This window comes from Marmota marmota, unplaced genomic scaffold (assembly GCF_001458135.2).
Source record: "Marmota marmota marmota unplaced genomic scaffold, marMar, whole genome shotgun sequence".
NCBI lineage: Eukaryota > Metazoa > Chordata > Mammalia > Rodentia > Sciuridae > Marmota > Marmota marmota.
This window is the reverse complement of record NW_026000223.1, coordinates 2,419,825-2,443,963: the sequence shown is the minus strand read 5'-3', so window position 1 is coordinate 2,443,963 and position 24,139 is coordinate 2,419,825. Positions and strand designations below refer to the sequence as shown.

Genomic DNA, 24,139 nt, shown 5'->3' with positions numbered 1-24,139 from the left:
ATATATTAAATTGGAATGGATGGAGCTTAATTAAATAAAGTAGTTGGTGTAACAACTGTATTTTTTATAACATTCAACAGAGTTGTCTGCAAAATGGGGTCACAAGGAGCTGGCACTTCCAATAGAAGCCATTATGGTTTGTTTCAAACAATCCATTTACATTTTTGCTGACTCTATGAAAGGAGGAACAAGACAGTCCTATTGACTGTTTTATGAAGTTCAAGATCTTTTCCTTTCAAAAACCTGTCACTTACGCATAATAGGACACTCATATAGCCAATTACTTACCAACATGTTTAGTCATACATGTCTCATTTACAAAAAAATTGAAAAAAACGATGATGCTTATTGAAATTATTATAAGAAACTTTAAAAATTATAATTGGCAACTCTAAAATAGTGACTGTAATTTAAAATAAAAAGTCATAAACTGTCACACAAAGGGAAAGGTTAGTAATTTTATTTTTTTTTAATTTTAAATTTTTTATTTGCAAGTTCTTTCCTGGAATTGGATCAGAAATTTAGAGCACTTTAGGGATTTCTGGAACAACACCTTCATTTTGTATGAAAAAGAAATTCAGTGTGGTTGGACAATAAGCTCAAATCATATAGTCAGTAAATACAAAAAGCACCCATTATAAGCCAGCTCTTCTAAGTCTGATGTTCTTTTTCTTTTTTTTTTCATATTTTTGTTAGTGTTTTTGTTGTTGTTGTTCTAATTAGTTATATATAAAGGTAGAATGCATTTTGACATATTGTACACAAATGGAGCATAATTTCTCATTCCTCTGGCTGTACATGGTGCTGAGTCACACCAGTAGTGTAATCACACTTGTATATAGGGTAATAATGTGTGCCTCATTCTACCATCCTTCCCTTCCACACCACACCACCCCTCCCTTCACTCTCCTCTGCACAATCCAAAGTTCCTTTATTCTTCCCTACCCCTCCACTATGAATCAGTATCTGCTTATCAGAGAAAACATTTGGCCTTTGGTTTGGGAGGATCAGCTTATTTCACTTAGCATGGTATGCTCTAGTTCCATCCATTTACCTGCAAATGCCATAATTTCATTCTTCTTTAAGGCTGAATAATATTCAATTGTGTATATGCAACATGTAGTATTTTGCCAATATTTATAAAATGCTGACATGGAGGAAAATAATAATATGTTTGCAAATGAAAAATAAACCTTAAAAACTGCAATTTAGAATAATTTCTTTATTGTAACAGTGATTTTAAAAATACCATTTCTAGAGGGCAAGGGTGTATCTCAGTGGTAGAGCACTTTCCTCACATGTATGAGACCCTGAGTTGAATTTCAGTACTGAAAAGCAAAAATATGTAAGTATATGCACATATGTGTGATATTTATATGATATTTCTAGCTAGTATTTAGCTTCTGATACATCAAGTAGATAGAGGGTAGAATACTAGAATGAAAAGCACCAATAAGAAGAAAATATATTATTATTTCAGATAAGTAAGTAGGTAATTTTAATTTTCTTTCTTTCTTTTTGCTAATCCAACCTGATGGACAGGGAGGAAAGGAGAACTCAGTGGCTGGGGTGGTCAGGAAAGCTTTTAGAGCAAACAGGATATAGGTGGCAGAGAAAGACATGACATCCCAGGCAGGATTCTAAGCAGGAGGCTCACAGACTAATAAAACAAAACACTCTAAAAATTTACCCAGCAGTAAGAAGCTCTCAAAAAAGCCCTGGCAGAAAGGAAGTTTGCCCTAGAGCTCTGTGTACATGTATACCTACAAAACTGAAAAGGAACTGGGCTGCCTCTTCTCCTTCACACTGACCCCAAAAGTACACAGAACTGTTAAAACACAAAAAAATGTTTGCTGAATCCTTACTACCTTAGAAAGGCTTTCAGAATTTACTTAGAAAACACCAGTGTCAATAGTTCAAAGAATGTGGCCCACACAGGCTTGATTACATTATTAAAGCACAGGTCATTTTTCAAATGCAGGCATTTGCTAGCATCTCCTTTCTGGCTGAAGTGCAAAGAAACCTATATTCTTCAGAGCTGATTATTTCTGACCCTCGTGAACTTCTTCAAGGCCTTTGACTTTTTATATATTTTGAATGTTTGACTCCAGCTTATTGTAAATCCTGATTCTTCCATTTCACCTTCAGCCTTTACTAAATGGAGATATCTCTTCTTCACAATATTTCCCTGCAATGTAGAGTTCTTATGAGGCTTCCAGAAAATGATCTCCGTGCCTGATGCTACATGATTATTACCAGCAAGTATGAATCTAGACTCCTGCCATGCTAGGTTTTCATTTTCAAAGTATAGAGCATATTTTCATGAGATGAAAAAAACATGTTTACTGATCAATTCAACAACATTGACCAGAAACCTACTATAAGCAGGCAGAGATGTATGAAAGTGACACACAGTTATATTTTAACTAATGGTGCACAAAGCCTTCTTTCATAGTTCTAAACCATTACCAAATACCAGGAACTAACTCTACTGAGAGTTAAGAGAACAGAGTCAGATTTCAAAATTATTTCTCTCTCAACAGTACTGCAATGAATGGAAACATAAACTGAGAGATTCATTTCAGTTCCCTAAAGCTCTGGAAAACTAAAAGAAGTATTTCTTCCATTCCCAAACTGCTCAAATGTGCTTAAAGACAGCATCCATAGCCCCGTTAATGATAGCATGAAGGGTTCCAATTACAAGAGTTTCAATAACTTTATTCAATGAATCATGCAAGAGAGTAATTATTCTCAGATGAAATGCTGAAAAGAAAAACCTGGTACTTGCCTTTGTATGATAAATACTTAAAAAAAACAAAGCTATTAGTATGATTCCTTAACGTTAGTTATATAAAATCCATATAATTATACTAATCTTTTTATAAGTAGAATTAAATAATAAATATTCCAAATTTGCCAGCAGGGATTATCATTTTGGAGTATGTAATTAGAGTCCTCAGAACACAGAGGAAGCCAATTTAGTTCTTCCCAGCATTTCATTTCCTGTTTGATCTTCCTAGATTGTTGCCATCAATTCTGTGAAATGATGCTTTATGTAGTTAAAACATTAAACTTCATGCAATAAATAGATTTTTGTTTGTTTTGCTTTTGGTGCTAGGGATGGAACCCAGGGCCTCTTGCATGCTAAGCATGTGCTCTACCATTGAACTATACCCTCAGCCAATAAAAGATAGTTTTACATCATGTAACTACAGTTCTCATTCCACCAGCCAGAGGGAAAGACTTTAAAATCACTTCATCTATTTAAACATATTGAGAAAACATTTTAAGTTATCAAAAGTACAGACATCCATTGAGTTTTCTACCATGCTGATCATATAAGAAAATTGTCCCTGTATCTGGGTTAGAACAGGATAACTGAAAACATGTATTTATTGAAGAGCTTATCAAACTGAGAGATACTGTAAATAATAAGGTAAAGTATGGAAGAGAAAGACTATAGATGTAAGTTTTATTGTCTAGGTCTAATAACTCCCCTGTTGAAAATCAAAATTTAATACTATGATATTCTCAATTTATAAGTATCAGAAACTATTTTTACTAGTCTTCGCTAATTTCTTAAATTCCCCTGCAATCACACAAAGCACCAATCAATCTAATAGTTGTAGAAGTCCATAAGCACAAAGCACATTTCACATTAAACAGATGAAAGCCAATCTGAGATCTTGCCTAGGGATTTGCTTTCAAACATTTTCATAATTAGTCACTTTCTATCAACCTTGAATTAAGGGCATCTATATATAGTTTCCTTACTCTATCAGAGCAGACTTTATATGAAAATTGAGGAGCCTTGGGATCGAGGCCCCAAATAGCTGGGCATCAAGCCTTAGACAGTTACTGAAGGCATCGAGACAGGTGAATAAAAAAAGAAAAAAGAAAAACCCACCCATAATATGGCCTCAGGAACACTACAAATCAACATTCAAAGACACTAGATTATCCTAAAATTAACACACATGTGGTGTCATTTACTATTCTTACATATAAGGCAGGGATGAGGTGTCTAGTTGATCCCAGGCATAGCAAATGGCCATTTCTCTTTCAAACATCTCCAAATCCCAATACCCTATCTCTCAACAAGGGTAGAGAATAGATGTGAATATGCTTATTGGAAACAGATATTGTCTTGGGTTAAAAAGTGATCAACAGAAATATTTAAATATACTTACATGAAGAAGTATTTGCTCCTTCTGTTGATACTGATATTCTAATGGGAGACTCTATAAAACAAAAGGGGCATGAGGCTTTACTGAGTCATGCTACTTGGACTCTTCAATTTAAAAATTGCCAAGCTTGGTTATTATAGAAAAAGCGAACTAGAATGCAGTACAAGCATTTCTAAGTCAGAGGAAAACATATGTAATATTCAGAGACCACAAAGGAATATTTCTATGGTTTAGACCCAAAGACTTTTGAAAGAGAACATGAAGGCAGTCCATCTGCAGATGTCCCACATGTCAACTGCTAAATGAATTTCAGAGAAACATCATCAAACAGATCCACACTAGAGATGAGATAGATAGCTCATTCTCTTAGGTGTGGGCTTGATTTTAAGGATTTTAAGAATTTTAAGAAACATGAAAACAAAAGGAATAACCCCCATATACAGAGAAAAGGGTCATCTTTCATGTATGCAAAAAAAAAAGAGGAAAATATTTCCAGGCGTCTTGGAGATGGACAAACATCCTTACTAAACATGGGGCTGAAAAAAGACCATGCAGGGCTCAGCAGAGCAATTACATTATGGTCAAACAAAACATGCTAAATAAACATATATAGCAATAGCTAGGGATATACAGGAGCAAGATTTATTTTTCAGATACCAAGAAGGAAGGAAAACCAGTGTTTAAGTATAGACAAAGCATAAAACATCAATCATGCAGGAAGAAAAGCATGGGATCGAAGGGTTTTCATTAGTAAGAAATCAGAAAAACTTAGTATCAAAGAAGGATTGAAATTCACAGACAGAAAGTTATATTCAACTCACATATCAGGAAATAATAAAGTCAATCTAAATTCCTAAGACAAGCACCATTTATTTTAAAAGCTCAGGTACCTAACAGCATCACTAGAGATAGATAATAAAATACTTACATTAGAGAAATGCCTAAATGAGAGGTGAAGAAATTCACATAGTTTAATAACTTTTTTCCTCATCTCTCTCCACCTCCATCCCTTCCTTTCTCCTTCTTTCCTTCCTTGCTTCCTTCTTGCAGAAAAGACACAATCCCTTAAACTCCAGGATCACCCTAGCCCACAAAACACACACACACATACATGTTAGCAATGAGATATGAATATGCTCTAAATATGGCTAAAGCAATCTAGGATACAGACAGAGCCAGCTTTTATGACTCTCAACATTGTCTTAGAAGGGAAGAGGAAATGCTGATGGAGGTAAGATGGAAGAAGACTGGTAGATAATGTGGCTGCCTGGAGTTCTAACAAGTAGGGGCCATAAAGAAACATGTCAACCAAGCCAAATTACCCAATAGAGGGCAATGAAAAGAATACTGAGCTCCAAGTACCTTCTCTTCTATTTCCTAAGACACATAACTTAACATTTCTAATGCTTCAGTTCTCTCATCTGTATAATAGGAAAAAATAATGTCTCATTTTATGATTTTGTTGTGATTATCAGAGGTGTAAAAATCTTTGTAAAAGGTACCATGCAAAACAAGTTATCATTGTACCTTAGAAATGAGTTTTCTATATAGACCATCTAAAATTTCTTTGAAATAAAAATTAATTTTTAAATGTTCTAAGTTTCCACTAACTATAAAATTACAGAGAATGAAGAAAAGTTATTTTTTTAAAAAAAGCATATATACAGTAAAATGAATTAATTCATTACTAGTGGAGAAATTAATGAATTATGACTGTAAATGGATTAGCAGAGTTGAGTTCTAAGTAGCTATCATCATCCCAGACTTTAACTGCTATCAACAAATACTACAAGGAAATCAGAAACAAACAGAAATGCACAGACCAAAAGCAAAAAAGGAAGAAAAACAACAAAATAAAATTTTAAAGAATCAAGCTAAACATTTGTTGATTTTGTGAATCACACTGGTAATTAGAATCGCAAAGGTCACATACTGACCCATTATCTAGAAATAACTCTAATGGGTGAAAGAGCACAGGGAACCAAGAGCAGCATCTATAAAGCTACACCAACTGAGCTTGTAATCCTGATGTCACTAAGTATCATCTAGATATTGATTCTTTTCTCTTGTGTGTGAACAGGTCCAAAGTTCAGACATACAGTAAGAATCATCTCTTAAGTAAAATCCAAAAATGTAGAGTGGGACTGAGAAAGACATTGAGAAAACAGCTGATAAGAGAAAACAGCTAAAATTTGGATGCAGAAAGGGTTCTGATTAGTAGAAGGAACAGCCAGCAGTTAGGTTTGTCATTCTTGTTAGTAAAGCTTGCCAGGCTTATTCTCCTTACCTGAAGACACATATGTTCTTTCAGTTGAGGCTGGCATGCCAGTGATGATCTCTGCAAAAAAGAAAAGGTGATAGGATATTATGATGTACAATCAGGAGGCTGGGAGCCAGGACCACAGCCTGCCTTCATACTGCAAATAAGTATCGAGGAAGGAGGTATTGCAAAGGGGTCAAGAAAGTCCTCACTTCAGCCTTACAGAGAGTGAGAAATGCAAAAACAGACAATCTAAATGAACAATTCTTCCTTCTTGGGCCAAAAGCATGAGACTAACTATACTAGAATAATTAGGAAGAATTCACTACACTTCTGGGGTCAATGAGGAAGAACATAGGCCAAAGAGGCAGTGAGTTCTCAGAAAGTAAAGGAGCAACAGGGAAGCCAAGAAAGTCAAAGCTATGTTATCAGAATTTTTATGTTATAGATCTTTGAAAAAATATACTTTTGTTCAAAAATAAGAACAAGCAATGCTTCTAGTTGGCATTGGTGAAAAAAGTCAAGTTCCAGCAGGGAGCTCTAGTTAAAATTGACAATTTTAAGACTACCTGGAGCAGGATATAGAGGAAGCAGGCAGCACCCACTTAAAAGAATTGAAGGAAGAACCTGCACACTCAGGACACACTATTATCCGGAGATTTGTGGTGGTCTTGTTCAAGACATTGAACTTGTGTTCCTTCTGTTTTTGTGATGGGACAAAAGGTGGCTACATCATCTAATTCTGTATTCAGTCCTTCTAAAAAGGACTACTACTATACAAAAATGACTAGATCCGACTGAAAATCCTAAGGAGGTCATTCATGCTATCAGTTTAGGTCTGAATTAATGCACTGTTAATTATGGAGTTAGATAAGTTTATTGTCAGTATAATCATCTTTAAATCTAGATATGACTATTTAGGGTTTACAGGACTAGACTTCTCTAGTGAGAAAGAGAAATCAATGTAAACGTCAATATTTCTTCAACAGATGAAATTCTCTAGGGACAAAAGTTTTTGCAGAATTGAAAGGAAAGAGAAAGTCACGTGAGATTCAGAAGGGATGCTTAAATATCAAGTTAATTATGAATAAGACCAGAAATGTACCTTTAGTAAGACCAAATGTGTCTTACTGGTGCAAATTAAGTGAGGATGGGCCTCCTTTATCAAGGATTAAGAGGACAAACCATACAAAGAGTAATGCTGTCATCAAGATATCAAAGATGTATACATCAGTTCTTAAATCCACTAAAAATGGTACAAAGTGAAAATAATTCATATGCAAGTATGTACTACATCCTTGGGACTTTCTCAAGAAGTAGGCATTAAAGAGAATATTTTGAGCTGATAATATGGATACTGGTTTCTGAAGCAGCCACAAGTATCTCTCTTGAGTTGGGCTGTAGATAATGAAATTGCTCTTCTTGGAGAAAATGTAATAAGAAACGTTTATTTAAGCTTCACAGTATATATCCTCTTTAGCAATACCTAGAAGAAGCTCCATGTTTCCAAACAATGTGCCCCCATTAAGAGAGAAGCCTCCTCATTTTGCCCTTCAGACTGTATCAAGGTCATAACAACCAGATTGATGTAGGGAACTCAAGACGCACAACAAGGGGTGAGCAAACTCTAAATCCCAAGCTCCAACTCAGATATCAAGACTCCCCTCAAATTGATTTTTTAATTGTTTACAAAATAATTAGTTGTCTACTGTGACCTTCCAAGGGAGAAGAAAAAAAAAGTTTTTCTATCACTGGCAAAAAAAAAAAGACCTCAGAGTAGAGGAAAGGTTAACCATACATTTCCTTTTTTAATTGAATGCTGCATAAAAAATACCAGAACAGGAGGCTACTATAATGATGCATGTACACAGAGACAATTTAAAATAACCTCCCTTCCTAAAATTAGACATTTATCCCAGAGACCTCAAAAATATCTTTAGTGATTATGGTCTCAAATGAAAACTTTCTAAATTTATCTTAGGGGGAATACAGCTTAGAAATTAACATGTACTTCTAAATGAAAGTCTTCATTTGAAAAAGAAATTTGCCAATAAGAATCCTTAATCTTTTTATTAAAACCACTGAGCAAGCACTTTGTGTGTGCTATGGGCAAAATTCATAAATTTATAAAACCATCGTCTGTTATAATTTTAAAATAATTATAATAAATAATTTATAATATAAATTTGAAAATAATTTCATACTATATTTATGGACTTCTAAAAAAATTTTAAGTCTTGAAATTTCCCTGATGATTATTTAAGCAATATGTTTTCCAACAGTAATTTGGTATATTAAATTTGTTAATTTACTAAAGGACACCCCCTTCATTAGAGTAAATTAATGAGGATTCAGGATCATCAGGAACTGAATAATACTGAGCAACTTATGCCAAGTAGACAAGGAAACACAAGGAACATTAGTGTATTTGTAATATTTCAGTTTTTTAAATAAAGTGGATCTGTTCTCAAGGAACTGTTGCAGTGTCTGGGAAGGAATTTTTTAATTATTATAAATGCATGACTTGTCTGAGATTTCACCATAAGCATAATATACTAAACATAACTATTTACCAACATACACACACACACACACACACACACACACGTATGCAAACATACATGATGTGTCTGTATTTGTTTCAACATTCACTTGTGTGTCTCTTTGTTTTCTAAAATTATAAACCAACTATTCAAATATTTGATACAGTGACTCTTTTTAAAGATTAACAAAGTAGGCACATTTACTTATTAGTACTAGTAAATATGACTTCAAGCACATCTTTTGAGCATTTGAATTCTTGCTTATAATGAGTGTTTACTCTAAAGTAACTGAGAACTTTCAAAATTAATAATAGTATAGAAACATGATGGATACTATATACCATCTACCCTATTCTATTCATATTGCCCTTGCTTATTAGCTTCCACAGGCATCCGAAATGATATAACACATGTGGAGACTGCTATACACATTATAAAACGTATTATGTGTTTTTCAGCACAACTTAGATTGTTCACTAATAGCATGGCATTTCTAAAAACATTGTCAATTGAGGGGGCCAAACCTATTACCTGCATGAGCCAAATCTGTAAGGCGCCAATCGATAATTTAATCAAATTTTATAAAAATAATGTTTTTCTATTCTTCTCAAGTAAAAGAGCTATTTTATTGCCAGAGCTCAAATTGCTCCTGTGGGATCCTGAATCTCACTAAAATTATTTTTCTCCTGATTAAAAAGGAAAACATAAGAGATGACTGAGTAGTTGTATATTCTCCTGTGTTAATCTTTGAAAAGAGAGCATTACTTAATTAATTTGAAAACCGGTTAAGTCTATTATTCTCTTCCCTATTCTAATACCCAGGAGTTTTCATAGAGCTTGTTAGCTAAGAATTAATTGCTAAATGAAGGTTTCCTATAGAAAGACCAAGCTAGATAAAGTACAGATAAAAATGAAAATATAGTATATGAGCTGTGAAATACGGTATGTGGCATTCTCAGTTGCCAAATATGAATTTATGAAAGGAATATACTTGTAATTCATCAGATAATGACTGCTACATATGAGGTCCTTCTTTATATAAAAATTCAATGTTAAATAATCCTCAAAGTAATCGGCATTTTGCTTAGGTTTATAGGTCTACAATGGCAAATTCTGTTTTCCAATTCCAAATGGAAGTTAAAAGGCATTGAAAAAGGCAGAAAACATAAATTTCTAAATTGTTTCTTAGCAAAATGATTGACTCTGTGTACTTTTCTCAATGCTTGAAAATAGTGGTCTCTGTTACTCAAGTGCATAAAAATTTACATGGACTTTCTAAAATTTTTTATCATTTCATTTACACCCATTTGTTAATCTAAGTAGATCTAAACAATAACTTTCAGTGCAGAAAATATTTATGATCTCAACTAATTTTACTCTAATAACTATTGTAGTTGTCTTACTTGGATTAAACAGAGTGCCAAATAGCTTACTCTTTGGGGAAGAAAGCAAAGATCTTCTGATGAATATCTCCCCACACCCCACCCATCTGTCTTAGAATCATGCATCAAAAGTAATTTGAAATATTTTAGTCTAAAAAAGGTACTATGTGAAAATTTAAGTAAATTAAAAGCAATCCTTTATATATGAAGGTATGAGCATAATTATCAGAGTGTAGCAACATACCAGGATCATTCATCAAAGCGACCTGTATAGAAATCTTCTAATCATAGCCATGTACTCTTGGAAGAAATATGTTATAGGTGAGTACAGAACATAAAGTAAAATTATATTTCTCTCTTCAAATTTTTCTCAGAGACCTAGAGATATGGGGATATGCTGACATAAAAGTTGTACATCTGAGCACCAGTGACTCTAAACCCAGCTGAGATTCCTTTAATAATCAGCCATGAATTGAATATAGTAAAATCACAGATAGCAGTGAAGGAGGATGTAGGATCCTGATACTTAAATCTTTCACTTACAGTTACACTATACCTAAGCCCCTGGGGTATAGGGTATCTACCAACACATACAATAACCAGTCCTTATCAATCTTGGTGCCTGTGAAGACACAGATCTTGTTGGGCAGCCTGCTTCACCACCCATCCTCTGAAGGTAGGGTATTTCTGAGCAGCCACATTTCTGTCTTCTCTCTTCCTTGGTGAGCAGAAGTAGATATCTAACCAGGGGGAAATGATTTGCAAGTTCTCTCAGTCTTCTGGTAAAGTAAAATATGATAAACCCTGATAATCAGATTCTGGTTAAGGAGAATTTGATTGGGGAACCCAGAAAGCCATCATACAGTAGGAGTTAAAGGAAGCCTTAAATAGAGCTGAGGAGAATATGGCCATGTGGGATCATCAGCAGGTCAAAGTTTTGAATTTTTAGAAAGCATACTGAAATCAGGAGCAGTTATAAGTCATGGGAAATCTCAGGTACTTTTAAGGTAGAGGCTCTCAGAGATGCCACAAGTACAATTCCATCTCACTGAGTTCCAGTTTGTATGAAGTTCCACTTCTTCCCCATAGAATCTCTCTATTTCCTTTGACTCACCCCATTTCTTCAGTTCTGTTCTTCACAAGTAAAAGAATCTGCTTAAATATTTGCACATATACATTCAGATATTGAGTGAACTTCATTATACAAGGAATTGAAGAAACCTGGGTTCGTGTCTCATTTTGTTATTAAATATATTTGTGATTCTAAACAATTCTGTTTTTTATTCTAAATCTCCCATGTCTTTTTAAATACAATGAGAGGGTTGGATAAGGATGATCTATTCCTCACATGCCAACAAGACCATAGTGCACTGTCATCAAGATTCTTCACTCCCCTCATTCAGATGTTTGAAAATCAATAGAAAATATTCCTGAAAGAACTTTAGTTGTTTGTCTGAAAATAATTTGCTTACAAATTTTATGAATTTCTCTTAATTCTTGTCAGGTTATAAAAAAAGATTCATTATCAAAAACACTCTTTCAAAAAATTTTTAAATTAAAAAAAAAACTTATTTCATTTATCTATTATAATTTGTGGAAATTACATATTCAAGTTTGAGCACTAAACCAAGGCCTGAAAGAGTTAATATACAAAAATGAACTGGATGTCTGTGCTATGTGAGAATAGTAAAAAGTCATATTATCAAACATTTAGTACACAAAAATTAATTTTAAAAAACTCTACAGGCTTTGGCCAGGAATAATATACTGGTAAATAATTCATTGCTTAATCCTTTAAATCAGAAACCATGAAATAATCACTACGTAAATACTTAGTGAGACTATGATACTAACTATAGTTTTATTCTATTTTCTGGAACTGCATAGTTTGCATAGTTACACAAATCTAATCCAAAGGTCAAAAATAATAATCCAATAGCATTTATTACTGAATCAAGCAAGTATCAAACTGAGGACAAGCTTCAAAACATGGCATATGAGAAGTAAAGAATGATGCACTGGCTGGGCACAGTGGTGCATGCCTGTGATCCCAGTGGTTCAGGAGGCTGAGGCAGGAGAATCGCGAGTTCAAAGACAGCCTCAGCAAAAGGGAGGTGCTAAGCAACTAAGTTAGACCCTATCACTATATAAAAATACAACATAGGGCTGGGGATGTGGCTCAGTGGTCAAGTACTCCTGAGTTCAATCCCTGGTACCCTCTCCCAAAAAGAATAATGCACTGGAATTGATTTTTAAATTAGTTTCATATAGCATCATATAAAATCCACGTGGGGTAAATTAATATTAGCAAAATGCTATGCATTAGTTAAAAAAGTAAAACAATTTTATATATGTCCATATAAAGTTTAAATGGCTGTTACAATTTAACTACCATAAGCACTACTCCTAAAAATAGTAATGGGTTCTTTTCATGGTTCTTTACTCTCTGTGGAGGGAGTACATTTACAATGAAAATAACAAACTTTGATTACACTGCTACAGAACAGTTCATTGGGAAGTCCACAGAGAACAAGACATTAACCTGGATTTTCCCAACCCTGTTCCATATTTTTATCTCACTCCCCTCTCCCTATCTTATTACATCACATATGGATGAAGTGACAGAAACTACATCAGGACCCTATGGAGTTAACCAGAAGTTATTTACTTTTCCTGTGCTGACCTGGTTTTTTTACCTTATCACTTTAAGAGACCATGTCCTTGCAAAGAACATTCTCCCCCATCTTCTACCAAGAAGTAATGCAATTAGGCTTGGCTTTATAAAGTTGACAAGAACTTATAAGGGCAATCATTAACTGCCATAATTAAAAAATAACATTTGATTATTCCAAGAGATTTAAATAAGCATTTCTAGGTCACCAATAGCTCCTACAGATATCTCTATTGAATTGTGGAGTATTGGGGGTTTAATGAAACAGAGAGACACTAGCTATGGATCTTTTACTTTCCTATACAACTCAGAGAAGTTGTCAGAGGGCAGGTGGATCTTTCTACCTCTAAGTCTTTCATTTCTTTAACAAATATCCCCTGGCACTGTTTTGAAGAAAAATGAATGAGAAGCCTGTACATAGTAGGAAATTCACTACCTCTAAGATTTTCCTACTGTCAAAATTAATAGGCCCTAAAAAATTAATAGGCCTAACTTGCTGCTTAACTTGATACTATCTAGAGCCAAAAGTAATCACTTAAGAAAATATATAAAGGAACATAAAAATTCCCAGGACTGTGTATGTATATGTGTGTATACATACATGTAAACATGTATATACACAGAGTTATACAGACAATATAGGCATGTCATATATATCTACGTATACATATATAATACGCATATCTTCTTTCTGTGTGTATTTGTGTGTCTGATAGAGCCAAAGACTGGACTGCCCTTTCTAAACAGCTTAAATGGGACAGTACAATCTCCTTCTCTTAACAACATAAGTCTCTCCACAATTCATAACCTATTCAAAACCTTTAAAAAAATCTATGTAAGTCCATATCATTTCATGAAGTGAAGAGCTATAGGAAGGAAGCCACAAGATGCCTGAATGTTGATTTTCTTTCCAACTTTTCTCTTTGTTCACAATGAGATTTAACCCACCACTTTACCATAAGTCTTACCACATATCTTGATTACTCCTCTTACACATTGGGAAACAAAATACAGCAGGTATCTCTTACCATTTGAGTCAACAATGGTGATATTGGCAGAGGCACTGTCATTTCCTAATTTGCTGATCACTTTGCACATATATTCTCCAGAATCAGCCAGTGATGCTTTGTTAATTCGAAGTTCTGACTTCCTACAAGATCAGGACCAAAGTGGTATAAGTATATAGCACAGAAATCTAGTAAATACTAAAATATATATATCTGTAGTTTCAGAGTTTACAAACTCCTCCTCCCCACCCTACACATATCATGTTAAAACACAACTTACATCGATTTGATTGCATGATTGACCCAGAGTAAAAGTGAGATAAATCACATTTAAGTTATACCACGGATATAATCTTATCACATGTACCAGTATTTTAAAGGAGGCCTTTCTAATTTTTCTTTTTATTCCTCTAGCTCTACTACGACCACATTATGCCTTAGATGTTAGAGTTCAATTCATAAATTTTCATTCCTTCCTGCATCTAAATGTCACCAGCCACAAGGGAAGAGAGAGAAGTGTAAAATCATTTCTTACAAGTCTGGTAAGGTCAGACATTTAAGGAACACTAGAATAGGTAAAAATGCTCTGTGCTTCTCAGTAGAGTAACATCAGGAATAATGTTAATTTTGAATGAAGAGGATTTTTCATTTCCAAAAGAAAGGGAATCTGTCTTTCCTTAAGATTATCATAGCTAGAAGCATAGTACCACATGAATGTTTCTTAATGCTGGAATAAATATTCATGCAACAATAGCACATACTTTTACAAAAGTCTGAATATTAAAATCAATATTCACCATTTTGAACATGGGCAGCACTGTGATTTCCATTTTTCTGTTTTACTGTTGCACACAGACTGCAATTTAAGGACATAAAAATTCAGAACTACTAGGATTGGCTCAGAGTTTACAAAAGCCTTTTCAAAGCATCTCAAGCATCTTTCTATGCTCTGGCCAGGTAACTGTGACTTCCTGGGCTGTTGAAAGGAAGACAATAGGGAGAAAAGGAGGGAGAAAGGAAAGACAGCAATCTTTCTGGTTGATTTTTTTTTTACTCTGCTAGTTGTTTAGTAATTTTTTTCTGGTCTTGTAGACACACAGTTAATTATTAACCAGGTATACTCAATTATTCCAAATTTAATTCCTCCTCTTCTCCAGCTTATCAAATTGAATTGCCCAAAGATCTACATGTAAGCCTTACGGTCTTCCATCTCGGTGCTTTGGGTTGGGTCCTTTCTTCCTCCTGCAATGGGGGCCCTGCATTTTTACCCATCAAACTCTTAGTTGACCTAGAAGGACTATCTCCAGTACCAACTGTCATCAAGTCTTTCATGATTATGCATCTAGAGCTACTCCCCTCTAGATTCTGACAGCCTAAGCACCTCTCTTAGTCTTTAATAATAATAATAATAATAATAATAATAATAATAAACAGTTCTTTCAGTAGGTCTTATCTATATACCTAGTACATAAAAGTCAGAGGGTGGAGTGGTATCTTAAATGTATTGGTATTCTCAGAGCATACATCCTTGCTTTGTCTTTGGGATGTCCTCAAACATTATTGGATGAATGTGTGAATAAAGGAAGAAAATATTTGGCTATTCCTACTTATGCACTCCTCAGGACCTAAAATTCCTCATGTAGGTGACAGGAAGAGAAGATTCAATGTTAAGAGGCTGAGACTGTCTTAGTGGTCCAGACCAATGACAGCAATGGATTGAACCAACATGTTGACTGAAAAACTACACTCACTAGTCATGATTCACAAGGAAGTCAACAGGCAAATTTGAGGATAAATACATAAACAAATCAAACAGTTCTATACTCAAAAAATTGGAAAAATATTAAAGAAAAACAAGCTTTTTTTTCCTTTTTCTCATTTCTATAGGGTTTCTTACAGTCTTTAATATACTAATGTGTGTTAGTATATTATTATATTGTACATCTGACAGTCTAAAAATAGGATACGTTATTTCATTTCTCCCAAATTATTTGACCATGGGATCCTTTTCACTCACATAAAACACCTTTAATGTTAATAATAATGTTTAATATTAATACTTAATGTTATTATTTTCAGAAAAAATGGTCCATAGAAAAAAGCTGGCAAAAAAGTGGATCTAATACAATAGTACCCTTGTTTATCTATGAAATGGAACTACCAATGGCCATTTAAGAATATTCACACATTAATCAGAGAGCTTACAAATAGTAAAGTTTCCCTAAAGTATATTCCTCTAAACCAAAATAGGCTGTTTTTATGGCAAGTGTCCCGACAATAAAAATTTAATACTCAAAATACAACATATTAGTATATCACTGTGAGAGGTTCTGAAATCTTCCAAGCCTGGTTTTAGAGTATTCAAATATAAAGATTTTAATGGATTATCAGCTTTTCATACACTTGGCTCATTCAGGACAATTTTCTTTCATGACAGGATTCTTTGAAAGATAAAGAGGAAAAAAGGGCTAACTGTTTAAAACCATTAACAATAGATAAAGCCAGAAGACTATTAGAGTGGGAAATAACACCCTAATCTTCAACACAAGAGAAAGAATAAATTACTAAAATAAGAAGATGGTTACTTTTCTTGTTAAGTCCCAAAATTCTGAGATAAGATTATTACAAAAGCATCCAAAGAATCCACAAAAACCAAGAACAGCCCTTCTTTCCATTTATATAAATCTAAGAACAATCTTAAATTTGAATGTAAAAACCTTTTTCTTGACCCTAGCAATTTAACTATTGAACTGGATAAAACCGAAGGATCATGGTAATCAAATTTATAGTTAACATAAGCTTAAAAAGATAGCTCTAAAATAAAAATTCTCCTAATAGGCCTAGGCAGTGCTTCCTGGAATACCAACCCAAGTAATATAATCAAATGCTATGCTTGAAAGAAAGGGAACAAGAAAAAAAGAAAAAGACTTTTTTTTCCTGCTCAAATAAATATTGCATTAAAGAAAGCTAAAGGGGCTTAAAAAAAACCAGTACTTCTCTGTAGTTTTTATGCAAATGTGTAATGTGAATTTTTAAAGTCAGCATCACAGGTAGCCATGGAATCATTTCGGTAGAGAATCTTTTCAGGAGTTCTAGGGCAGAATGTCAAGATTCAATTTAATCGCAAAACAGATACATTCAGATTCAAAAGTCAGTGATCCAGGCATGGTGGCACATGTCTGTAATCCTAGTGACTTGGAAGGCTAAGGTAGGAGGATTATGAGTTCAAACCCAGCCTCAGCAACTTAGAGAGGCCCTAAGCAACTCAGTGAGACCCTATCTCTAATAAAAAAAAATAAAATAAAAAATAGCTGGGAATGTTGCTCAGAGGTTAAGCATCCCTGGTACCAGAAAAAAGAAAGCAGTGGGTAGAAGTGGTAGAAATATGAAAGGGGAAAGAAATGCACTGGCTACAATATACAGAGCAAAATTTTTTTTCAAGTAGCAATATATTTAACATTAAGCCATTTATTTACAAAAATATTTTTCAAATAAGAAAGAGGAAGAAAAAAAGAAACTTATGCACCCGTGAACCACATTAATATTAAACCAGAGCATAAATGAAATTTGATTCAAGGCCAATACACTGACCACTGGCTGGATCACTTCTAGAATACTGAACTATTTTTTTAGAGTGACATTTATTGAGAAATATCATTAAATGCAGGACTTTAAATGATTGTGATCAGATTTCAATAGGGACTAGAGATCTAAACAGAGAGGATTCTATTAAAGAAACAAGGTTCCATTGGCAAGCAATTATGAATGAAGCATGAGTAGCTAGTTAAATATATTTCATGACTGTCATCCAGAAAAAGCAATCACTTGAGGTTGATAAGTCTTACAGAAAAAGGACCTAAGATAGAACTAAACCTTACAGGAAAAAGAAGACATGTTTTGGGTGAGATTATAAGGAAGAATAATAGGAAGGACTTTTTAAGCAGTGAGAAATAGATAGGGTATCTTGTCAAAGAGTTAGGTTTTCTTGTTGGAAAGATTCAAGTCTGGAGAGCCATCAGCCAAGCATACTCTGACAAGAATATCTCTATGCAGAGAAAGATTAAATTAGATCAGTGGTTTCAACTATTTTTGCAACAAAATCCTGCTTAAAATGAAAGCTTGAATCAAAGTCTCATATTCAAGAACATTATAGAAAAAAAGTATTCAGGTAAAAGTGATGGCAATCCTTTTTGCAATTCAATAGAAATTTAGAATTCTCCAAGGACACAAATGGAAAATCAATGATCTAGATGATCATTACAATCCCTCTGAACTGTAAGGATTCATTTTAACTATGATTCTTCAATACTCATATCCTATAGTAGGGACATAATGCCATAAGAAAGTAGAAATTACCAAACCTCTCTTGAAAATTGTAACTTGCACCAATTTCTAAGGCTTTTAAAAGTATGAATACAGCCCCCTTATATTTCTTCAATAGGCTGCCACATATTGTCCATGGAAGGTTAATTTGGAAAAAATATTGCAATCCCTTCAAACATAAAGGTAACTTTTTGCTCTTTCATTTATGAGTTTTCTAGGGTCTAAAAGTTTGTGTGTCAATGAGTTTCCAAACTCTGAAAGTATTCAATGAGTTAATAATTATTTAATGTAAAATGTTTAAAGTAATGCTTGCAATTATGTAAGCTCCAAATAAGTGTCAAGTACAATAATAAAAATTCTACACTCCTGAAATATTTGCATTTTTATAATAAGTGATAAATTCAAGGTTCCAATAGCTATTATCACGTTTTTCTAATTTAGCTTGATTCTTCCCCCATAATTTAAAGGGTAAGGCAACTTAAACACACATAGGAAGCAGGTTCTCGGTTTGTACAAAGAAGCAGGTTCTTGGATTGTACAATTCAATTCTTCTGATGATGGAGGAGTTATACACACTTTGCATGTGTCTGTATATTCAATACTGCTTCAGATACTGTCCATCTGTTAAATCACGAGGACACAGAAGGGGAATAGGCACTTCTTAGGCAACAGAATCAGGCAGTGTGCCAAATGCCTCACATAAATGGTCACTGAGTATATAAGAGACTACCTTACAGATAAAGTTCAAGTGGACTGCCAGAGCTGCTCAGCTAATAAGAACAGGAAATGTGTATAATCTTTATCCATATAGAACCAGAAACAATAACTGCAACCACTGACAGCAGAAATAACTCAATTTTCCCAATATTTTTTAAAAATGAGCAAATTAATTAAAGCCAATTTTAAGCAAGATTAAAATATGAAAGAGCTGAAATAAAGAGCTGAGAGAAAATTAAGGACATTCAAGAACGTATGAAACACACAAACTTAAGAATTCAGCCTTTCAGAAGGCAAATATAGAAGAGATATTTAAATACAGTGAAGTCTGACAGCTCCAAAGCTCTTCAACCATTTTTCAAAAATGATTAAAATCATCCACCAAGCAAGGAAAACAAGAACAAAGGGATCAGCAGACACATAACACAAGGCAGTTTCCAATTTCTTTTAATTGGTCCCACACATTGCTTAGCCAAATAAAACAAACAAAGGCTCAACTGTGAATTCAAAAATCATAGGAAGAACATGTAGGAATGTAGTTTATTAGCAGGAACAGGGGTACAAAGAGGAATAAGATCTTATACAATAATAAAATTGCATATGGATGTGAAATATTTTCATAGAACTAAGAAATTAAAAGAAAATTCTGGCTATGTGTGATCTAGATTATAAAATCAAGAGGGGGACCTACACTAGGGAGAATCAATGTTTCATTTAAATAAAGACATCCCAGAGAAATCCTAAAACTTCAAACTAAAATTCACCTCTGCTCAGTTGATCACAGCCTAAGATAAAGTTTAAGCAAGTAACTAACTAACCCACTGCAAAATATCAACAGCCTGAATCTTAGTAACAAAAACATATTGACATATAGATGAACCTGAAAAATAATAATTTTTATTAAGACACTAGCTGCTATGGTCTGGAAATGCGGTATCCCCTCACCTCACAAAAGCTTATGTTAAAAAATGCAGGAATGTTCAGATGCAAAATTATTAGATTATGAGAGCTGTAACACCATCAATGGATTAATGCATTTAATTGATTAATGCTTTGAATGGACTACTGGCTATTAACTGTAGGTAGGGCATGGATGGAGGAAGTGGTTCACTGTAAGCCTGCCTTTGGAGATTACATATCTTGTCCCTGGATCCCCAAGGGCTCTCTGTCTCTGCTGTAATGAGCTGAGCAGCTTTTCTCCCCCATATCTTTTTTTCATGACGTTCTACCTCATCTTAGGCCCAAAGCAATGGAGTTGACTATCCTTGAAACAAACCTCTGAAACTGTTTCCCTCCTTTAAATTTTCTTGTCAGGTATTTTGGTCACAGTAACAAAAGCTGAATAATCCATTACCCTAAGCCTGAGTGTGTACCAAGTCTGTTATTCTAATTTTATATGATAAAATCATAAGTAGTTATGAAATGGCATGAGCCTGAGAGTCATACATATTTCAAATAAAGTTAAACTATTCATTACCATTATAATCTATAGGAAGAAACTAACTTCCTTCATTCTTGGGATATTAATTATTTTTAAAAATCATTATAATCATAATAGTATTTATTCTACTTATATTTATGGGATAAATTGAAGTAATAGAGAACTTGCAAAAATTAATTAAATGTAGGAAAATGCAAGATTCTTGCTGCCCAAGAAAAGCACTATAATTCAGTTGGATCCTTTTACTTGACAAAGAAAGACAACACTATTTTTTTAACAAAGAGAAAACTCTAGAAAAAAAATATTTAATTCTGAAAATTGATAAGCTTATCACTTACTAACCAGCTGCCCACTTTACACAAAATATGCCTTATTTTTAGATCCAATATGTTTAATGTTTTGCCAAAAGTAATTTACAGTCACATATCTTGAATAAATTTTCCCCATTTAATACTTTCTAGCAAAGCTATTATTCTTAAAGAAATAATTTCTAAATTTTGTCCTTTTTGGTATCATGGGATTTTGTTGATATGAAGACAGTCATCTTAGCTGTCTGAATCTATAAAGTCAATAAAAAATGCTTTTCTGAATATTAGTGATTCTTTTATGTTATCCAAGCCATGTAACAAACAACCTCTTTAAGTATCCACATATCCTTTCAAAAGCACATTCATGTCAGTTCACTTTTTCTTTATCTCTCTCTCTCTCTCTCTTTTCTTTTTTACATTGTTTACCCAACTTCATTTGCTTCTATCCCAAAGTCATCACATGGAATATTTGCAGTCTTCAGAAGCTTGCTTCTACTCCTTCAGCCAACTCAACCTCTTCTCCCTTCCTCCTCCCCAGCTCTAACACTATGTTCCTGCACAGGATCTGGAATTCCTGTTTAATATAGGACTGAACTAGAAAAATCTCTCTACAATTTTATGTCTGCCTGGCCATTGCAATAATGCTCTATACCTCTTCAATTTCTCTACATCCCTGGCATAAAGTCTTTCATGAGCAATTAAATATTACTGATATCACTCCACAACCTCAGGGCAATAAATGAGATATTACCATTCATGTATAGAAAACTTCTTTTCTTACTAATCTAACTGATGAAAAACCAAATACCAAAATCTATTTAACCCTGTATCCAGAAGTATGTTTTTGTCTTGTGAACATTTTCCATAAGAATCAACCATATCTTTTCAATTCATTCACTCTATCTATTCTTCTTACATACACATATTATTAAACAAGGACAGTCTCCAATTTTAAACAATGAAGGTGGCACTAAGGAATTCAAGAAGTAGATGCATGTTCTAATTGAGGTGTCTGTTAGTTGTGTGATTTGAAGAAATTCCCTAATCTGCAAAATTAGAGTTATTATGGGCTAATTGTACAACTGTTGCATCTTTAAATGTTGTTTAAAAGTAAGATTATGTAAAAAAGCACCATCTCTCCTCATAGAATTATATTTTGTGTCTCTGAAGTACCAACTGCTGCAGAAAGTGATACCCACCCTTACAGTCACTCTGTTATACTTTCAAATCAACAGATCCTGCTGACATGACTAATAACAAGAGTAAGCAATGTAGATAATTAAACCATTGGAATTAGGAAAAATCCCTAATAACGATTATCAGAGCACTTAAACTCTTTGATAAGATTCAATTAAATTCATATTACAATCACTTTGTTCTCACTTGCTCATAAATGTGTGACAACTTTTTGATAGACATCCTATAAAATCAAAGGATAGGAGGAGACCCTTCTACTGTTACTTCTGTTATCACACCTAGTGTTTCACTGGAGCCCTCTGAGGTGTGAAGAAAACACCTCTGTGCTTGGAACCATTTGGGAATAGTGACGTGATCAGGCTCACAAAAATTAATATTTCTCTTTGAAAGATTACTTGGTGATCATACTTTTTTCTTTTCTTTTTCTCTGATGGGTCATCCTGATTAAAGAACTGTTTAAGAGCAAAAATCCAGCATACTTACCTCTCCCCTAATTTCAAAACATAGTTTGATTCTAGAGGAAATAATTCTTAAATAAGGCAATAAATTAAAATGAAGAATGCAGGGATAATAAAGGAGTCAGGCACAGTGGTACACACCTTTAATCCTAGCAGCTCTAGAAGGCTGAGCAACTAGGAGGCCTCAGCAACTTAGCGAGGCCCTAAGCAACTTAGCAAGACCCTGTCTCTAAATAAAATATAAAAAAGGGCTGGGGATGTTGCTCAGTGGTTAAGCACCCCTGAGTTCAATGCCCACTATAAAAAATAAATAAATAAATTTTTTTTAAAGAGACCATCATTTTGGAGCAGATACAGAATATCAAGTTTTCACAGGAATCTGACTGAGCTCTTCCAAATTATGAATGTCCTCAAAAACGCAGGAAAATGCAAGATTCTTGATGCCCAAGAAAAGCACTATAATTTTCATGTAGTTTAACAGGATTGTTGATTAAAAATTCTAACCAGATACAACTTCATGTATTAACTCCTTCCTTGAAAACAGTTCAAATTCAATAGATTACATCCCAATGCTCTCCCTAAATCCTGGTACTCGTTGAACTTTATAATGAAGTTGGGATTTTATTGTGTAAGGCACTGTTACTCTAAAGAGCATTTGTATTATTTGAAAGAAATTAGATTTTAGATTTGTAACTATTACAGCAGCTGCCGAGAAGAAGCTGTCTTCTTTCTTACTTTTCATTCACCCCCCCCACTTCCTATAGTTCTTTTTCCATTCATCTTTTCCTTGCTTCATTCAAAGTTGTAAAACTCAGAAACTCCAAACTCTTTTCCATGTGATATCACAATTTCTGGTCACTATATAATGAAAAATCTTCATGTATTGTATGTCATAGCTTTTGATATTAAATGTATTTATTAGAGTCTAAGTTTCTTTTTTAATCATCCTATTGCTAGATGTAGACTCTGATATTTGCATGATACTCACCCTGGCTTTTTTTGTATCTTGATGTTTTGTGGTTTGTTTTTTCGGTTTAACTCATTCCCATTCTTGAACCATTTGAACTTTAGAGAGGAGTATTCTGAACTGGTTTCACAACGAAGCACTAACTTGGAGCCTGCAACTGACTCCTGGCTTTTCATCTCTTTCAGTCGGGGAGGCAAGGCTGAAAAAGAAAAGAAAAAAAGGATGATCATCAAGTAATCTTTCAAAGACAGACATTTTTTAGTGAGCCTGATCAAGTCACTATTCCCAAAGATTTTACTAAGAGAAAAAAAAAAATTAAAGACAGGTGAGTGAAAATGGGTCTCAACTTGGAGAAAAAAACAAAACGTCTAAATAAAAGATAGGAAAGAAAGAGAAACAGAGTTATAAACTTATAAATTTATTTCTAAAAAAACTTTGGGATTATAAATTTGTAAATTTATTTCTAAAAATATTCTAGATAGTTACTTTCTCAAGCTTTACATTCTCTGATACCACTTAGAATCCTCAACATCGCTGGATAGAGTGGCTCACACTTGTGATCCCAGCTACTGGGAAGGGTGAGGTAGGAATATTGCAAGTTCAGGGACAACCTGGGAAACTTAGTGAGACTCACACCTCAAAAAAAAAAAAAAAAAAAAAAAGATTTGAGAATGTAGC

General features: G+C 33.9%; 1 protein-coding gene across 12 annotated transcripts in view; it reads right to left on the bottom strand.

The window, feature by feature from the left end:
* The window catches only part of Nrg1 (neuregulin 1), a 990,069-nt gene that overhangs the window by 145,040 nt on the left and 820,890 nt on the right, over positions 1 to 24,139 (bottom strand). For 9 of the 12 annotated variants that reach the window (XM_048792709.1, XM_048792711.1, XM_048792719.1 and 6 more), the window contains exons 2-5: positions 23,483 to 23,660; positions 14,072 to 14,193; positions 6,475 to 6,525; positions 4,191 to 4,241 (exon numbers count right to left, since the gene is read on the bottom strand). In XM_048792709.1, the coding sequence (XP_048648666.1) occupies positions 4,191 to 4,241; positions 6,475 to 6,525; positions 14,072 to 14,193; positions 23,483 to 23,660 (402 nt within the window). The remainder of the gene's footprint in view (positions 1 to 4,190; positions 4,242 to 6,474; positions 6,526 to 14,071; positions 14,194 to 23,482; positions 23,661 to 24,139) is intronic. The other 3 variants (XM_048792714.1, XM_048792716.1, XM_048792715.1) reach the window with 1 other exon arrangement.